The sequence below is a fragment of the Balaenoptera physalus genome, assembly GCF_965194825.1.
Source record: "Balaenoptera physalus genome assembly, chromosome: 8".
NCBI lineage: Eukaryota > Metazoa > Chordata > Mammalia > Artiodactyla > Balaenopteridae > Balaenoptera > Balaenoptera physalus.
In genome coordinates, this window is record NC_138887.1 from 63,778,983 (window position 1) to 63,797,685 (window position 18,703).

The 18,703-nt window shown below is 37.8% G+C and overlaps 1 protein-coding gene and 1 long non-coding RNA gene across 3 annotated transcripts in view; both read left to right on the forward strand.

The window, feature by feature from the left end:
* The window catches only part of LOC309665639, a 272,601-nt gene that overhangs the window by 173,092 nt on the left and 80,806 nt on the right, over positions 1-18,703 (forward strand). The window lies entirely within an intron of this gene.
* SEM1 (SEM1 26S proteasome subunit) overlaps positions 1-18,703 on the forward strand; it is a 294,022-nt gene that overhangs the window by 28,568 nt on the left and 246,751 nt on the right. For both annotated transcript variants that reach the window (XR_014266491.1, XM_082472198.1), the window contains exon 3: positions 12,242-12,361. Coding sequence is in view for 1 of the 2 variants with exons in the window: in XM_082472198.1 (XP_082328324.1) it covers positions 12,242-12,314 (73 nt within the window). In the remaining variant the exon portion in view is untranslated. The remainder of the gene's footprint in view (positions 1-12,241; positions 12,362-18,703) is intronic.

The window sequence follows — 18,703 nt, forward strand, 5'->3', positions numbered from 1 at the left end:
TATCTACATTAGTGTTCATAAGTAAATAAAGATGACTTTAATAAGGATGTTTGAATTTTGCAAACCTCATACTCAAAGGCTCATGGTTGGCATTTTGTGTAGAAACCTATGGTCCAAGTTAATAGGAAGTATCTTAATGATGTTGATTATGATATTTCTAAGTAGAGGAATGGACAAAACACTGATGTTATGAGAAGAGAAATTGCTTTTCTTTGTTAAGGCTAAGAAGGTCACTATCATTAACCACAAAGTTGACAATTTATGTTTGTATCATTTAATATTTGTCAATAGTTTTCCCTTTGGTGATTAAAAAAAGGGCAGATGCTAAATTATGTTGGCTTCGGAGACATATGTATCTTTCCTCTGAAGCAGGACTGTAGGAAAAAATTATACAGGAGAAAGATGTCTTGCTGAAATATATCAAAATTATAAGCAAAATTTTAAATGCTATTTATATATTGGAGAGTTTTCATATTTTACAATTTAGCTTGTTAAATAAGTGTAGTAAAATGTTTTGGAAGCTGTATTTTCACTCTGACACAATAGTTTTCGTCTATATATTACTAGTTGTCAGTAGTGTAGGGGATTAATTGCTGTTTGATTTTATTGTTTTTCAAATTAAAATTACTTGTTGATAGACTAACAAATTGTCTAAGTCTTTTTAAAGCCACTGGAAGAGAGCGTATATACTTTTCCTTTTCCATGGGAAATTTTTTTTCTTAATTTTTCCTGTCTGAATGAAATTGGTTATCTTGTTTTTAGAACTATCATAAGGTACAGAAAAATGTAGGGATATTCAGTCAGGAATTAGATGAGTGATGTCAAATGGTGTTCCCAGGAGCCTGTGGGAGAAGGTGTGAGGATGGGGATCCACACATCCCTCTTTGTTTCAGTGGTAGTTTTTTGACCTTTATTTGTTTTAGACATTGGGATTCAGTGTAAGATTTTACTTGAAAAATTGATTCCACTGCCTTTCTTTTAACGTTTGATAACAGAGATCTACATTTTCTACAATATTGGCAATTTCTCCTAAATACTACCAAGTAAGTTAGGTTTTACTTTCTGTCCAGATTCAGGGTGGAGCCACTTCATACTGTGAAAATTATAAGCATTTTTTTCTAAGTTTGCTGAGTTTCTGTCATCTATATATTTGTGACTATGATGTTAGGCTTATGGAATTGGACAGATTCTTAAAGAGCATGTACCTCTATCACTTCATTTTACAGATGAAGATATAAACCCAAAGCGGTTGTGACAAGTCCCCAAGGCCACATTGGGCAGAAGCAAGAAAAGATTCCATTATTCTTTCTACTGCATTGAACTTTCTCTTTTAGAGGTTCTGTTTCATCAAATCTTGAATAAGAAGTATTTGTTAAAATTGGGAAATATTAATGGCATACAGGAAAGGATGAGAACAAATAACATTGCAAAAGAAGTTAATCCATTAAAAAAATATTTATTGAGGAGCTACCATGCCTCAGGTACTGTTACTTACTGAAACAAGGCTGTTAACTTACATATGAAAAATCTACATGTGTTCTATGCAGTATGTGGTGTTAATATAAGTTAAGCAGATGACTCCTGGCCTTGAGGGCTAAAATAATTTCCATTTTTAATACCATATTGGACATTGGTTTCATCTTGGCCACCTAGGATACCTTGCCCTTTGTGTTAATAACAACACCCAGATTTCCTTATGGGTAATTAACACCACCACCTCCCTACTCCAACCATCCCCCCCCCCCCGACCCCGCCTTTGGAGGGCCAAAAATCAAGTTCATCCATCCAGCCCTAACCAAAGGGGTGGAAAGCATATGGCCAGTTCTAGGCCAATTAAACTCTTTTTCCTGGGACCTTCTATCTCCGAGAGATACAAACATGGGGAAACTGTCAGAATTCATTCAGTCTTGACCACTGAATAGTTCCCATTTCGGAGATCCTCTCCTTGCCAGAGCATCTTAGATTCTATCCTTCTCAAGGCTAGCATTTCAACCTCATCTTTGATTCTCATAACTCTCGTGTTCTTTCACTGAATTCCCTTAAGCTTACGTTAATTAAAGTTGGTTTCTCTCACTTACACTGATACCTTTCTGCAATTCTTTATTGGACATGAAACACAAACTATTAGAGAAGAACGGGAACTATGAATAGTTAGGTTCTTTGTCTCAAGTCCAAAACCTGAGTCATTGTACCAAGAAATGACAACCCTAATCCCCCCCCACTCCCTGCAATAAACCTTGTAGCTCTTTGTTATATTAACAAGCTTGGTATCAGGAGACCTATTGCACAATAAAGATAATTCCCTCCTCTAACTTATCTTCTCCCATTTAAAGGCTGATTCCTAAGGAGTGGTACTGGGCCTCTTAGGGCTGTGAAGCACTGTCATCCTTTTCCCAGCCTTCATTTTCATCTGTTAAAGTACCATTGCACCAGCCCTCTGCTGAGTGCTGTTGACCTTGCTCGCTGATTGCTTTTAGTGATTCCCTTCAATGATTGATGAGATGACTGGACAGTAATGAGAACAGAGCTGATTCACTTTATTTTAGCAGGATTAAAGCCTGAAAACAAATCTAATTTTCTTTTATGGGGAGGGGAAATAGGAACAAAAGATTTTCATCAATGTCTTAAAGTAACATGAAAGGAAGACTGGAGGACTTAATATGGTAAAAGGAAACTTTGTAAAGGAAAGGAAGCATAACTGTTAGATTCCTAACGGAAGGAGTGGTGGTTCTCTAATTTCCTTTTTAACAGTAAATGCCATTCACATGCTAGGCATGTATATATACTAGTTCACAGACCCTCCAGATAAGTTTGTGATCTAAACTGGGAGAAAAAGACATGTGGGAGAAATAAAAGTCATGGAAAAATTGAAGAGATTATAATGGAGCTTTGGTCAGCATAATTTGAGATCTTTCCCTTTCCATGATCTCTCTATGAAATCGGGAAAATCTAGCTTATAGGAAATTAAGATATGTAGAAAGTTCTTGAGTTCTTTGAGTTGTTTTTCTGCCAGTGGTGATGAATATAAAGGGTTAACTATTAAAAACTATATTGTAGCACAGAATGTTAGATATTTGTACATATTTTTAAAGTTAAAATTCTAATCCTTTTAATACTTGTATGCAAGTTACAGGTACCTGTGACTATGGTAGGCCCTATCATAGAAGGATGGACTACTGCAAGAACACTCCTTCTCGTTTCAAATTTTCCTTGCAGGAATAAATAGGTGGTTCAATCTGTAGGTAGAGAAAAAAGCAGCAGAATAGCCCAATGCGATATCATTGCATTACTGTAATCACAGTTTACTAGTATGACTTAATCACTAGGCCTCTGTTTTATAACTGAAAAAGATAGATGTATCAGTCAGGGGCAGGGCCACTGCCTGTCTATACCGTGCCTCTGGAAATTGGAAAATGCCACTCTTTCCTCCAGTAGAATGTAGCCCCTTGGCAAGTGGAGCACAGGCTGGATTTCAGCTCTCCTGGTTTCTTTTGCTGGGTTCTCTTATACAAAGTACTACCTACATAGCTATACATAATAGCCCTGATTTGACTTTTTGGTTGTGTGCAACAGAGACTAACCCCAAATATTTTAAGCCAAAGGAGAATTTACTGGCAGGATATTGGGGGCTGCAGAAATCTGAGAAAGTGACAAGAGCTAGGGCATCTCTGGCACCAGGAGTTAACCAAGGTTTCAACTCAGGAGCTTCCTGGTCCTTGGGTCCTGAGGGCTGCAATGGATTTGACCTCTGCCTGTACCCTCTTCCTTCGTTTCACTCACTCAGGATTTACCATCCCTGGAGTGGTGTTTGATTGCCTGGCCCCTGGGTATAGCAGGGAGCTCGTGAAGGAGCAGGCTTGCCACTTCTGAAGTGGGAAATGGCAGTGAGAGGTGGCACTTAGTGACCTCCCCCTGAGACTACACACCATTTGAATTATCCCCAAGGGGAGGCTGGTGTGCTATTAGGAAGGTGGGTATATGTGGAGAGAGTTGGGTGCTGGATAACTACAAAATGATAAATGTATGGTATAGGGCTTAGGTAATAATATCTGCTATTTTTACCTGGGTAAGGTATTATCTAGTCCAAGTTCTGGTACAAAACTGCTGTAAAGACAGTGACATAAAAAGTGTAATAACTAAAGGCACTTAATGTAACTAATTTTCCTGACCCAGTGTTGTAGTGCATGTCCTTTTCTCTGTGTACGGAAGTGATGGCAGAAATGAATAGCCCAGGAAAGAAGAATCTCAGGTGAAAATGTGTAGTGAAATACTCAAAAAGTAATGTTGTGAATTCATGATTCCTCTTGGTTCTTTGTAGTCTGCCCCATAGGGCAGAAGACAGTTTTCTTTGAGAAAGAAGAAAGGTCCCAAATTTCTATTATCTCCTTTCTTACAGATAGAAATGCATTTATTTTTTACCTTTTCTTTTCTTTCTCTTTCTCTTTTTTTCCTTCCTTTCTCCATCCCTTCCTCCCTCCCTCCTTTCTTTCTTTCTCCCTTTCTTCATGTTCTTTCTTTTTTTCCTACTCTTTCTACCCTTTCTTCCCTTTCTTTCCTTTCTTTCTGCCGTACTCAGAGATAGCAAAGAAGTGCTTGTTATAATCAACGATGTGACCTGCTGGGGATGGGGTGAGGTGCTGTGTCACTAGGCTCTTATAAGATCCAGAGCCTTCCACGTGACCCTTCCCGGCTCCTCCCTCCTGGTGCTTTTGGACAGGGTTACTAGAATGGGAGAGAGCATAACAGCGATTCTGGTTTTCAGTTCTTACCCATGACACTCTGCTGATTTTCCTCTTAGCTGTGAATGTTTTCATGCCCTTGAGTTTCTTCTGTGTACAAAACTTTTTTGTAGTCAAGTCTTGTACAAATTTCTGGCCCAGCATGTAGTCCAGTGGAATTTGTCTTTCTTCCAGTGCCATTGTCCATATTATGAAACAACAAACTTCCTGCTACTTTATATATACTTCTTTTGATGGATAGATGTTCACTTATTTTTTAAAAAAATACAATAAATAAGTAAATAAAAATTTAAAAAATACAAACACTGTTCTAAGACCTAATGATGTTCTAAGCCTTAGTTTATTTTTCTGTTTTATTGGAAAGTACAACCTAGATGTTCTTATAGATTTCTTGTGTATCTTATAGTCTAGTGGTGGAGACAAGGAAAAAACAAGTGGACAAATGTGTAATTATTAATTACAAATTATGAGGGAAATAATATTAAAGAAAAACAGGGCTCAATATTAAGAATAGTAAGGGTGGTACCTACTTAAGAAAGGATGACTATTAGGCTTCTCTGAGGAACAGATAAGTCATGATCTGAAGATTGACAAGTAACCTATTAGACAGGTGGATGGGGAGGTGGGAGTCAAGGGTGGGGGACGTAAGGTTGGTGTGGGGGTGGGATGTAAGTGGTGTGTATTATTCAGGATGGGCCAGGCTTAAGCTAAGGTAGCAAATCATCATAGCTTAACACTTAAAAGTTTATTTCTTGCTTACATGAAGTATGTTCTGTGAGACAGCTCTACACTTGGTGAGTCAGGTCCATCACATGGATTCCGATCTTGACACACGGGTGCCACGTCCTCACCAAAAGGGGGGAGGTTATGCAGTGCTTTTCTCCGCTGTTAACAGACCATTGACCCGATCTGAGTTCACAGCCCTACGTAAATGCAAAGAGCTAGTATGCTCAGGAAGGAGTAGAGAGCTGTGCATTGTTGAGCACGAGTCACATCCACCTCAGAGTCTGTGGGAGTGAGTCAGGAGCTAGAACATTCCAGGCAGAGAGAGCAACCTGGAGGAAAGTTTTGAGGTAAGATTATGGTTAGTATACTGCAGTACTATTGAGTCGTAAGAGATCATGCCACCTACTGTAGTTATGTAGAAGATGCACAGTTGAAGAGCGACACCATTTATTGTTTCAGTTACCAGAGTTCAGTGCAACATCATGTCTTTTATATAATAATATGGCTTCCAAACTTTAGAGTCCTAGATGGGAAAGAGATAACTACTAATAATTATTAATCTTATGCTATGTGTGACAAATGTAGCATATGCATTTTCTCATTTAATTGTAAGTACTCTTATTCCATTCTACAGATGAGGAAACAGACAAAAAGAGGCTAAGTAATTTACTTAAGGTCATACAGCTGGTAAGTGATGGAGCTGGTGTTCAAACCCAGGCAGTCTGACTCAGGGCCTATTTAACTACTAACTCTAATGCAGACTGAAAATGTTTTCTTGGTCTTGGCCAGAAAGGGCCTTGGTGACCAGATGTCTGACCCTGTAGAAGAGAAAGTGTTATTGCATCTCTCAGGCACAGGACGGAGGACAGGAGAAAGGAATGAATGTAAGGTGCTAATGAAGTTGTATTATCTTTTGTAGTTAGTGTTTATCCTAAGAAATGAATTTTGGATAGTGAAAAGCCATTACTTTTTTAGCTTAACTAGATATTGTCCTTCTACTGTTGTTGTTGTTCTTTCATACTGAGTGTTTTCGGAAACTTCATCCTGTTGTAGTTGGAGAACCAAAGGTACCCTGTACTGCTCTAGTGCCCAAGTCATAGAGGCACCACCCAGGGGGTGGTAGTACCCATCATCAAAGCATAGAAATGAGGGGGACAAAAATTCAATGGGAGGAAGCTGGAGGTTCTTGAACAACTGCCTTTTCCCACCTAGAGTGTCTCCCCTCAAGGCTAAAACCTAGGTGGGTCTGAGGTTCTCTTAATAATGGAGGTTTTCCCCTCCAAACCTTTGAGTAATTGCCTGACAAATTCCATAACTTGGCACCCAACTGTGACCTTGAGGCAGAGAGGGTACCATTCTTGGTTTCCTGTCCACCATTTTTCTTTCCTTATAGCAAGTGACTCTGGGATAGAAGTGCAAAGTACTGCCTAGAAGCCCTGGGAAGAAACGCTGGTGTGCAGGATATTCAGTAAATAATTTTCAGGGAATTATGCTTGAGAAGCCATTGGGTTTCTATTTGTCTTACCTGGAGTCACAGCAAGCTTTCACTCAATGAGGGCACTGACCTGAGAACCGGTGTGAGCTGTGTAACCAACCAGGAGACAAACAGAGTATTTTGGTTTTCTAAAAGTAAATCCATTTTTATAGAAGATAGCTCTAGGACCAAATTCTCCCTCCTGATATGGGCATCATATAGTAACAATAAGTTTCCCAGTTACAGTGCACACTGTGAATTTAAAGCTTTTAACAATATTGTCCAGCTAGTTAATTTTTTCCATTTAGGAAGGCATGAATTACAATTTTCAGGTTAATTCTGCTCTGTATCCCCATAGCATGTTTTCCCAGCATATTCTATGATGTTTCCTGCCTCTTGGCTTTACTCATGCAGTTTCCCAAGCTGGGATGCCCTTCCTCCTTTCTTCAGTTGGTTAAATCCTCATTACCATTTAGGATTCATTTTAGGGCACTATCCCCTCTTGGAAGCCAAATTTTTTGGACTCCCACGTTGGGCTCAGTGCCCCTCCTCCAGCTTCCCATTGCACTCAATTCCTTTATCTTATTTATTAGCTTCATTTAATTGAAATTATCTGCTTTGAGGGTTTTTTCCCCTCCCTTCATTAAAATCTCAAGTCCTCATGGGTGGGGTCTGTCTGTATTCAGCCTTTTCACCTTTAGATCTAGTAAAGTCCTTAATAATGTCAGTTGAGCCAAATTAAATGGGCAAAAGCTGGTCATAAGATGTAGTGAGAGTTCCATAATTCATTCATTTCAGCTTTGGAAGTGAGAACTGATTCTATATAGCCACCATTGAAACAAGGGAACCAAAATTAAGCTCCAGCCATCCCAGAGAAGGTAAATAGAAGACACTGAAGCTAGACTTGAATCGTATTGCTGACTTCTAATTCTAACTTGTTTTGAAGCAAGTTGTTTATTCCATGTGTCTTAATTTGCACAACTGCAAAATGACTATATTATATTCACTGAAATCTGTGAGGCCTGCTATTCTTATTGAACCATTGGCTATCAACCATTATGAATGCAGCTCATTTTGCCAAAAACATAGCCCGTGCAGTTTAATCAATGCAGAAGTGAAGACCAAAAGTCTTGGAACAGTTGTACTGATTTGACATTTTCCTGGAATCGACAAGGAGATATACTTCCATGTGGCAAGCTACTGGATCCCCCCCAACCTCCTCCTTTTTCAAGTTATAAACACTTTGCTCATTGACATTTATTAGAAAGTAACACAAAGCAGATTGCTGGGTTTGCATTCTGTGGACGTTTCATATTTGGCATATTGTAAGCTCTCTGTGTGCCAGGCATGATGGCATTCTTGGAGGTTAAGCTTTTAAATCCTGTTCTACCACTTAATAATTTCATTGACTTAACCTTTATATAGATGAAGTGTATAATTTCCTCAAAGAATACTTCGGTGCCCCATGCTTGCCAAAAGAATACTTCAGGTTGGAAATTCGGTCTGTGATCTGTCAGGTGATGAAACAAAAGGTTTAAACTTAAACACAAACGCTAGGTTGCAAAGGGACCTAGGTCACAAAGGATCCAGATGATTTTGTATTTGGTTACAACATCCTCCATCTCCCTGGCATCTCTATCCTTTCGTCTCTTTTCTGCCATCTGTCAATATACTTGAATGAGGAACTTAATCACATATGCTATCAACAGGTTGGTTTGGGTTTTTTTCCACCTTCTCTTTGATGAGGTGGTAATAAAAGAGTATATCATAAAACAGTATCCAGTTTTACATTGTTTTCAATTTTTTCTCCAGAGCTAAATAGTTTAAGACTAAGGCTGGACCCATTAGTAATTCCAGTATTTGAGTCAAAGAAATCAAATGTTATATTTGATCTAACTTAAAGAGGAAAATAAAATATAATTTTCTTCCTTTTTTTGTTCTTTCTGTTCTATCCATTCTGTGGTGAATTGTATATTTGATTATTAATTGATTTTTATTTATTATTAAAAAAATTGTAGGTTTTGTTATTAATTATAATAATAATACAATTAATTATAGCAAATTACCACATTTGTTTGGAAATTGAACATTTGAAATTAAACAGTATAAGAAATTAACAACAGTATATAAAGTGGCTTTATTTATGAACCTTGGAGTCAGAATCACCTGATTTATTCTGGGCTCAGTTAAGTACTAGCTATGTGGCCTCAGGTGCATTGCTTAATCTTTCTAAGCCTCATCTGTAAAGGGGATATAGGACTATGTAACTTGTGGGGTTATTGTATGATTAATGAGATAATTGTATACAGCATTTAGCAGAGAGCTTGACACTCTGTAAGTGCTCAATAAATGATAATAGTTTTCATTTTTAATATTTATTCTATTTAACTTTGACCACTAAAGTAAAGAGATAAAGTAATGAAATGCAGTTTTTAAAAAACCTACTACTCTATTTTTAAATGTGATTCTCAGGTGGTTTTATAAAAACTGTTTTTATTATACATAGAGAGATATAGCTCCATGAATACAATTATTATTATCTGCAGAAAGTCATCCACTGCTTAGCTTATGTGTCTTGGGTAAAGGCTGCATATTGCTTTTCTATCACGCTTTCTACCAAGTCCATTGTACTAATGTCAACAACTTGGAACGGGATTCAGCAAACTGCAGCCTGCAGACCAAATCCAGTCCCCTGTCTGTTTTTGTGTGGTCTGAGAGCTAAGAATGGTTTGTACATTTTTAAATGGTAGGGAAAAATTTTTTTTAAAGAATAATATTTTGTGACTTAGGAAAATTATATGAAATTCAAATTTCAGTGACTATAAATAAAGTTTTATTGGAACACAGCCACTCACATTTATTTACATATTGTCTACAACAGCTTTCCATCAGCAGAGTTGAGTGCTTGTTATAGAGACTGCATGACCTGCAAGGCCTAAAATATTTATTATCTGGCCCTTCACATAAAAAAGTATGTTGACCTCTGACTTCAAATAATAAAAATATATTTATGGATAAATCTTTCAGAATCCAGTCTCCTCAATTTAAAGATTGTATTTTCGTTTGCTAAGGCTGCCATAACAAAGTACCACAAACTGGGTGGCTCAAACAATAGAAATTTATTGTCGCACAGTTCTGGAGACTAGAAGTCTCAAATCAAGGTGTGGGCAGGCCATGCTCTCTCTGAAACCTGTAGGGGAATACTTCCTTTCCTCTTTCTAGCTTCTAATGGTTTGCTCACAGTTTGGTGTTCCTTGGCTTGCAACTACATAAATCCAGTCTCTGCCTTTGTCGTTGCATGACGTTCTCCCTGTGTGTCTGTTTTCAATGACTGTCTTCTAATAAGGACACCAGTCATATTGGATCATACCCTACTCCAGTATGACTTCTGGAGTTATACTTCTTAACTAATCTCATTTGCAAGGGCCCTATTTCCAAATAAGTTCACATTCTGAGGTACTGCGGGTTAGGATTTCAAAATATCTTTTTATGTTTGTAGGGTGGGTTGGTTGGGGAGACACAATTCAACCCATAACTGTCAGGAAACTAGATTCCAAAAATATAAAGGGATTCCCTCTAAGTCACAAGGAGAGTTAGTGGCAGAACAAAGAAGAGACTTTGAAGTCATACAGACTTGAACCAGAACCTGGAAATCTGGAATTCTAATTAATGAATAATCTTTCCACTACACTATATGGGTTCAAAGTGAATTAATCTCCCATACCTAATGTATATGCAATATAGAACTTTTTTGAGTCCTTTTTAAAACATATACATGTCTTAAATATATATATATATATATATATAAACATTAATAATGAAACATACTATTTAAATTTCTGGACTATTATTGGCTCAAATTCCCAGTACTATAATTAATTTTTATTTATTAACACCAAGAGAGAATGAGTGTGATGAGTTTTTTCTTTCTATTTCATGTCAGCTAACCATTCCAGAAAACAGAATGAACTGTATTCATAATCTACATTATGTAGTGACACTTCAATATTCTGCTAAACTGTCAAAGTTTACATTTTTATTCAGAAGTGACATGCATACAAGACAATATTAAAGAGAAAAATCAGTAATGTAAATAATAATTTAAGTTCTTTTAAAAATAACATAATTTTTTTCCTTTCCCAATGGCTATCACTTTTATCAACCATAAAAACTCAAGCTTAAAGTTATTTCTCTCTCAAAGACACTCTAAAAGTAGTATCTGTAGATAGGTTCTCACCTCCAGAGGTCTGTTAATGGTTGTATGCAAGGGGATAATAGAATTTCTCAGTGTTAAAATATCGTTAAAATATGGATTATGGGAAAAAGGATCCCTTTAGAACTAAAAGTAATAGAAACATGGCAAATAAAGAAGTATGTTTGTGTCACACAAGGGCAGGAAGCAGAGTTGGGAAACTTTTCACCAGACCTTGTTTGCCTGTGAATACCAACTATTCTACAGAGTATTTTTCAAACAGTATCAGATGCTTATGTTATGGGGAAGCCAGGGCACTTGAGGTTAAAAAAAGCCACCTGTGTGATTTAGCAATGCTGTCCCCTTGAGCTAAATCCAGGCTTTTTGGTTTAATGTTTTAGAACATGATTCTGCCTCCATCAGCCAGTATTAGAGCAATGGGGTACATGGCTCAGTAACCCTAGATATAAATGCCTCCAAATGAACCTCCAGGTGTAACACTTGGACACTCAAAACATACAGTATTTTAGGATTAAATTACTAGACTTTGAAGGAAAAAGCTGACAGTAGCTTCGTTACTGCAAGGAAAGTTCCAGGTTTAGTGGGCCATAGGGTAATTAATTGTCATAACCTTTGCCTTTGAAGTAGTTGGAAGAAAGAAAAAGTTACCCCATTTAACTGACAGAAAAACTGAGACAAGGGCAGCTAACTTGCTTGTGGTTACCCAGGGAATAGTTGGCTGAGACTCCAAGATTCCTGACTCCACATTCATTGCTGTAACCACCAGACTAAAACCATCTGCCAAAAGCTGTAATTTGGTCTTGAGGCCGTGGCCATAGTTTAGAACCACAGTAGTGAGGGAAACACACTTAAAGGAGGACCTTGAAAATCTTTCAAGGGAATTATGCCTTTTTATCTATGTTGCTTATGCAATGATTGGAATAAATGCGGGTTTGGGCCCCACCACATTTGTGGTTTAGGGTTAGGCTAGGGTCCCTTTCAGGAAACTGGGAAGGTTTGCCTCACCCTCGGGCCCAAGTTTTTAAACCAATTGTGTTGAGTTTATGATGCACAAATCAATGTGTTAACATTATGCTTTTTATTTGGCAGAAGTCATAACATGGGTTGCCATGGATGTAACAAGATGGGCCAGAGAGGAGAGGATTGGAGACGTGGAAACTGAGAGAGCACACTTCTTGGGACCACACGGCGATCTGGAACGGCCCTGAGGTGGGTGATTTGCAGGGAACTGAATGGGCATACACTTTGCATTGAGAAAATCTTCAGTGTCTCCAGGAGAAGCAGCAGAAGTAGGTTCTGACCGTGGGTACCAGGCTGAAGTTCTGGAAGGCAAGCCTCAGGCATCAAGGAGGTTGGGCTGTTCATCTTTGGGGTTGAGGCTCAAAGAGTGGGTTTCAATGTCAACATTCAAGTTATTTTTGAAAGAATAAAGCAATATACTCCGCTGGAATGGTATACCAGGTAATAATAATCATCACAGTAATATTAATAATAACTATATGACATCTACTCTTTATTGAGCTTCTATGGGATGGGTGTTATGCTAGCTTTTTATATTTGTTACCTTGTTCATTCCTAACTATGGCCCTGCAATATAGGTTTTATTTTTTATATTCTGTAAATGTGGAATTGAGACTCGGCAGGGTTAACTGACTTGTCCAAAGTCGCAAGGATACAGTAAGACAGAGAAGGGATTTGAACCCAAGACTCCAATACCACTGTGCATGCTTTATGCTCATCCTTACTGCAGTAGGGGACATGTCAGTACTACAGTCCATAGGCATAAGGTGAGATCCCAGTTATCAGATCTAGGAGGCAAGGCTGATGGATACAGTGGGCAAACTCTTAATGTGTCTTTTAAGAACAAGACTGATTCTAGAGATTAGGTCTTGGCTGTGTTTTCAAGTAGGAATGAAATGGCTCTAGAGTAGGAAATCCACGTCTCAACAAATGACCCAATTTCGTTCCTTATTATGGCTGAGTAATATTCCATTGTATATATGTACCACAACTTCTTTATCCATTCATCTGTCGATGGGCATTTAGGTTGCTTCCATGACCTGGCTATTGTAAATAGTGCTGCAATGAACATTGGGGTGCATGTGTCTTTTTGAATTATGGTTTTCTCTGGGTATATGCCCAATTGTGGGATTGCTGGATCTTATAGTAATTCTATTTTTAGTTTTTTAAGGAACCTCCATACTGTTCTCCATAGTGGCTGTATCAATTTACATTCCCACCAACAGTGCAAGAGGGTTCCCTTTTCTCCACACTCTCTCCAGCATTTGTTGTTTGTAGATTTTCTGATGATGCCCATTCTAATGGGGGTGAGGTGATACCTCATTGTAGTTTTGATTTGCATTTCTCTAATAATTAGTGATGTTGAGCAGCTTTTCATGTGCTTTTCAAGGCCATCTGTATGTCTTCTTTGGAGAAATGTCTATTTAGGTCTTCTGCCCATTTATGGATTGGGTTGTTTGTTTTTTTTAATATTGAGCTACATGAGCTGTTTATGCATTTTGGAGATTAATCCTTTGTCCGTTGATTCGTTTGCAAATATTTTCCCCCATTCTGAAGGTTGTCTTTTTGTCTTGTTTATGGTTTCCTTTGCTGTGCAAAAGCTTTGAAGTTTCATTAGGTCCGATTTGTTTATTTTTGTTTTTATTTCCATTACTCTAGGAGGTGGATCAAAAAAGATCTTGCTGTGATTTATGTCAAAGACTGTTCTTCCTATGTTTTCCTCTAAGAGTTTTATAGTGTCCGGCCTTACATTTAGGTCTTTAATCCACTTTGAATTTATTTTTGTGTATGGTGTTAGGGAGTCTTCTGCTTTCATTCTTTTACATGTAGCTGTCCAGTTTTCCCAACACCACTTATTGAAGAGACTGTCTTTTCTCCATTGTATATCCTTGCCTCCTTTGTCGTAGATTAGTTGACCGTAGGTGCGTGGGTTTATCTCTGGGCTTTCTATCTTGTTCCATTGATCTATGTTTCTGTTTTTGTGCCAGTACCATATTGTCTTGATTACTGTAGCTTTGTAGTATAGTCTGAAGTCAGGGAGTCTGATTCCTCCAGCTCTGTTTATTTCCCTCAAGACTGCTTTGGCTATTCAGGGTCTTTTGTGTCTCCACAAATTTTAAGATTTTTTGCTCTAGTTCTGTAAAAAATGCCATTGGTAATTTGATAGGGATTGCATTGACTCTGTAGATTGCTTTGGGTAGTATAGTCATTTTCACAATATTGATTCTTCCAATCCAAGAACATGGTATATCTCTCCATCTGTTGGTATCATCTTTAATTTCTTTCATTAGTGTCTTATAGTCTTCTGCATACAGGTCTTTTGTCTCCCTAGGTAGGTTTATTCCTAGGTATTTTATTCTTTTTGTTGCAATGGTAAATGGGAGTGTTTCCTTAATTTCTCTTTCAGATTTTTCATCATTAGTGTATAGGAATGCAAGAGATTTCTGTGCATTAATTTTGTATCCTGCAACTTTACCAAATTCATTGATTAGCTCTAGTAGTTTTCTGGTGGCATCTTTAGGATTCTCTATGTAGAGTATCATGTCATCTGCAAACAGTGACAGTTTTATTTCTTCTTTTCCAATTTGTATTCCTTTTATTTCTTTTTCTTCTCTGATTGCCATGGCTAGGGCTTCCAAAACTATGTTGAATAATAGTGGTGAGAGTGGACATCCTTGTCTTGTTCCTGATCTTAGAGGAAATGCTTTCAGTTTTTCACCATTGAGAATGATGTTTGCTGTGGGTTTGTCGTATATGGCCTTCATTATGTTGAGGTAGGTTCCCTCTGTGCCCACTTTCTGGAGAGTTTTTATCATAAATGGTGTTGAATTTTGTCAAAATCTTTTTCTGCATCTAATGAGATGATCATATGGGTTTTATTTTTCAATTTGTTAATATGGTGTAACACATTGATTGGTTTGCATATATTGAAGAATCCTTGCATCCCTGGGATAAATCCCACTTGATCATGGTGTATGATCCTTTTAATGTGTTGTTGGATTCTGTTTGCTAGTATTTGGTTGAGGATTTTTGCATCTATATTCATCAGTGATATTGGTCTGTAATTTTCTTTTTTTTGTAGTATCTTTGTCTGGCTTTGGTATCAGGGTGATGGTGGCCTCATAGAATGAGTTTGGGAGTGTTGCTCCCTCTGCAATTTTTTAGAAGAGTTTGAGAAGGATGGGTGTTAGCTCTTCTCTAAATGTTTGATAGAATTCACCTGTGAAGCCATCTGGTCCTGGACTTTTGTTTGTTGGAAGATTTTTAATCACAGTTTCAATTTCATTACTTGTGATTGGTCTGTTCATATTTTCTATTTCTTCCTGGTTCAGTCTCGGGAGGTTGTGCTTTTCTAAGAATGTTTCCATTTCTTCCAGGTTGTCCATTTTATTGGCATAGCATTGCTTGTAGTAGTTTCTTAGGATGCTTTGTATTTCTCGGTGTCTGTTGTAACTTCTCCTTTTTCATTTCTAATTTTATTGATTTGAGTCCTCTCCCTCTTTTTCTTGATGAGTGTGGCTAATGGTTTATCAATTTTGTTTATCTTCTCAAAGAACCAGCTTTTGGTTTTATTGATCTTTGCTATTGTTTTCTTTGTTTCTATTTCATTTATTTCTGCTCTGATCGTTATGATTTCTTTCCTTCTACTAACTTTGGGCTTTGTTTGTTCTTCTTTCTCTAGTTCCTTCAGGTGTAAGGTTAGATTGTTTATTTGAGATTTTTCTTGTTTCTTGAGGTAGGCTTGTATAACTATTAACTTCCCTCTTAGAACTGCTTTTGTTGCATCCCATAGGTTTTGGATTGTCGTGTTTTCATAGTCATTTGTCTCTAGGTATTTTTTGATTTCCTCTTTGATTTCTTCAATGATCTCTTGGTTATTTAGTAACGTATTGTTTAGCCTCCATGTGTTTGTGGTTTTTACGTTTTTTTCCCTGTAATTGATTTCTAATCTCGTAGCACTGTGGTCAGAAAAGATGCTTGATATGATTTCAGTTTTCTTAAATATACTGAGGCTTGATTTGTGACCCAGGATATGATCTATCCTGGAGAATGTTCCCTGCGCACTTGAGAAGAAAGTGTAATCTGCTGTTTCTGGATGGAATGTCCTATAAATATCAATTAAATCTCTCTGGTGTATTGTGTCATTTAAAGCTTCTGTTTCCTTATTTATTGTCATTTTGGATGATCTGTCCATTGGTGTAAGTGAGGTGTTAAATTCCCCACTATTATTGTGTTACTGTCGATTTCCTCTTTTATAGCTGTTAGTACTAGCCTTATGTATTGAGGTGCTCCTACGTTGGGTGCATATATATTTTTAATTGTTATATCTTCTTCTTGGATTGATCCCTTGATCATTATGTAGTGTCCTTCCTTGTCTCTTGTAACATTCTTTATTTTAAAGTCTATTTTATCTGATATGAGTTTAGCTACTCCAGCTTTCTTTGATTTCCATTGGCATGGAATATCTTTTTCCATCCCCTCACTTTCAGTCTGTATGTGTCCCTAGGTCTGAAGTGGGTCCCTTGTAGACAGCATATATATGGGTCTTGTTTTTGTATCCATTCAGCAAGCCTGTGTCTTTTGGTTGGAGCATTTAATCCATTCATGTTTAAGATAATTATTGATATGTATGTTCCTATGACCATTTTCTAATTGTTTTGGGTTTGTTTTTGTAGGTCCTTTTCTTCTCTTGTGTTTCCCACTTAGAGAAGTTCCTTTAGCATTTGTTGTAGAGTTGGTTTGGTGGTGCTGAATTCTCTTAGCTTTTGCTTGTCTGTAAAACTTTTGATTTCTCCATCGCATCTGAATGAGATCCTTGCGGGGTAGGGTAATATTGGTTGTAGGTTCTTCCCTTTCATCACTTTAAATATATCATGCCACTCCCTTCTGGCTTGTAGAGTTTCTGCTGAGAAATCAGCTGTTATCCTTATGGGAGTTCCCTTGTATGTTATTTGTCGTTTTTCCCTTGCTGCTTTCAATAATTTTTCTTTGACTTTAATTTTTGCCAATTTGATTACTATGTGTTTCGGCATGTTTCTCCTTGGGTTTATCCTGTATGGGACTCTCTGCGCTTCCTGGACTTGTGTGGCTATTTCCTTTCCCGTTTTAGGGAAGTTTTTGACTATAATGTCTTCAAATATTTTCTCTGGTCCTTTCTCTCTCTCTTCTCCTTCTGGGACCCCTATAATGCGAATGTTGTTGCGTTTAATGTTGTCCCAGAGGTCTCTTAGGCTGTCTTCATTTCTTTTCATTCTTTTTTCTTTATTCTCTTCTGTGGCAGTGAATTCCACCATTCTGTCTTCCAGGTCACTTATCCAGTCTTCTGCCTCAGTTATTCTGCTATTGATTCCTTCTAGTGTAGTTTTCATTTCAGTTATTGTATTGTTCATCTCTGTTTGTTTGTTCTTTAATTGTTCTAGGTCTTTGCTGAACATTTCTTACATCTTCTCGATCTTTGCCTCCATTCTTTTTCTGAGGCCCTGGATCATCTTCACTATCATTATTCTGAATTCTTTTTCTGGAAGGTTGCCTATCTCCACTTCATTTAGTTGTTTTTCTGGGGTTTTATCTTGTTCCTTCATCTGGTACATAGCCCTCTGCCTTTTCATCTTGTCTATCTTTCTGTGAATGTGGTTTTTGTTCCACAGGCTGCAGGATTGTAGTTCTTCTTGCTTCTGCTCTCTGCCCTCTGACATTCCAGATCACTTGAATCAGAATCTCTAGGCATGGGATCCAGACATCAGTTTTTTTTGTTTTGTTTTTTTGTTTTCAAAACTCCCTATGTGATTGCATTGTACAGCCAAGGTTGGGCACCAACATGTAAATGCTGAATGATATTTTTCTCTTGTTTAGGTGAAAAGTAGTTCTCTTCCTTAGTCTAGTAAAAAGCATTGGAGAAATTCCTTAGTAAAAATAACTAAGGCTAAGCTAAATATTAAACATAAAAAGAGTGTTTTCCTATTTATAAGTAGGGAAGTAACTTTTCATATTTACTCTCTCAGGAGTTCAAAGTTTCTACGTTTCCTTTATTTTATTAGGTTTCCAGTTTAGCTATTAATTTGAACAGTGAACAAGAATGAGAAACCAGGGACATGTTTTTAAGGATGCATATATACCTCTAAAACAGATTTTCAAGCATTGCTCCCCTGCCCAGAAACCCCACCAACATACATATGTTTTTCCCCCTTTGGGAGTTCCTTGTGTTGCGGATTGCCAGTGTCTGTGACCAAGTTGTGTCTGAAACCCATCCCTGGGTTCTGGTAGGCCAGAGGGCAGTCCAACGAGAGGCCTGGGTCTGGGACTGGCTCCCAGCGATGGGTGGGTGGGGAATAGTGTAGAGCTGCCTTTCTGGGGTAGAGGATTGTGGGGACAGCCAGTGGGAAGTTTGGAGGCCAATGCCTACAGGGGCACTGAGAGTTTCAGAATTGAGAGCCCACATGCAAATGCTGAGTCTACTGAGCAGGTGTAGGACTGTAAATGAGGGAAAAGTGAATGGAAACTGGGTTGAATCAGGAGCAGACTAGAAACCAG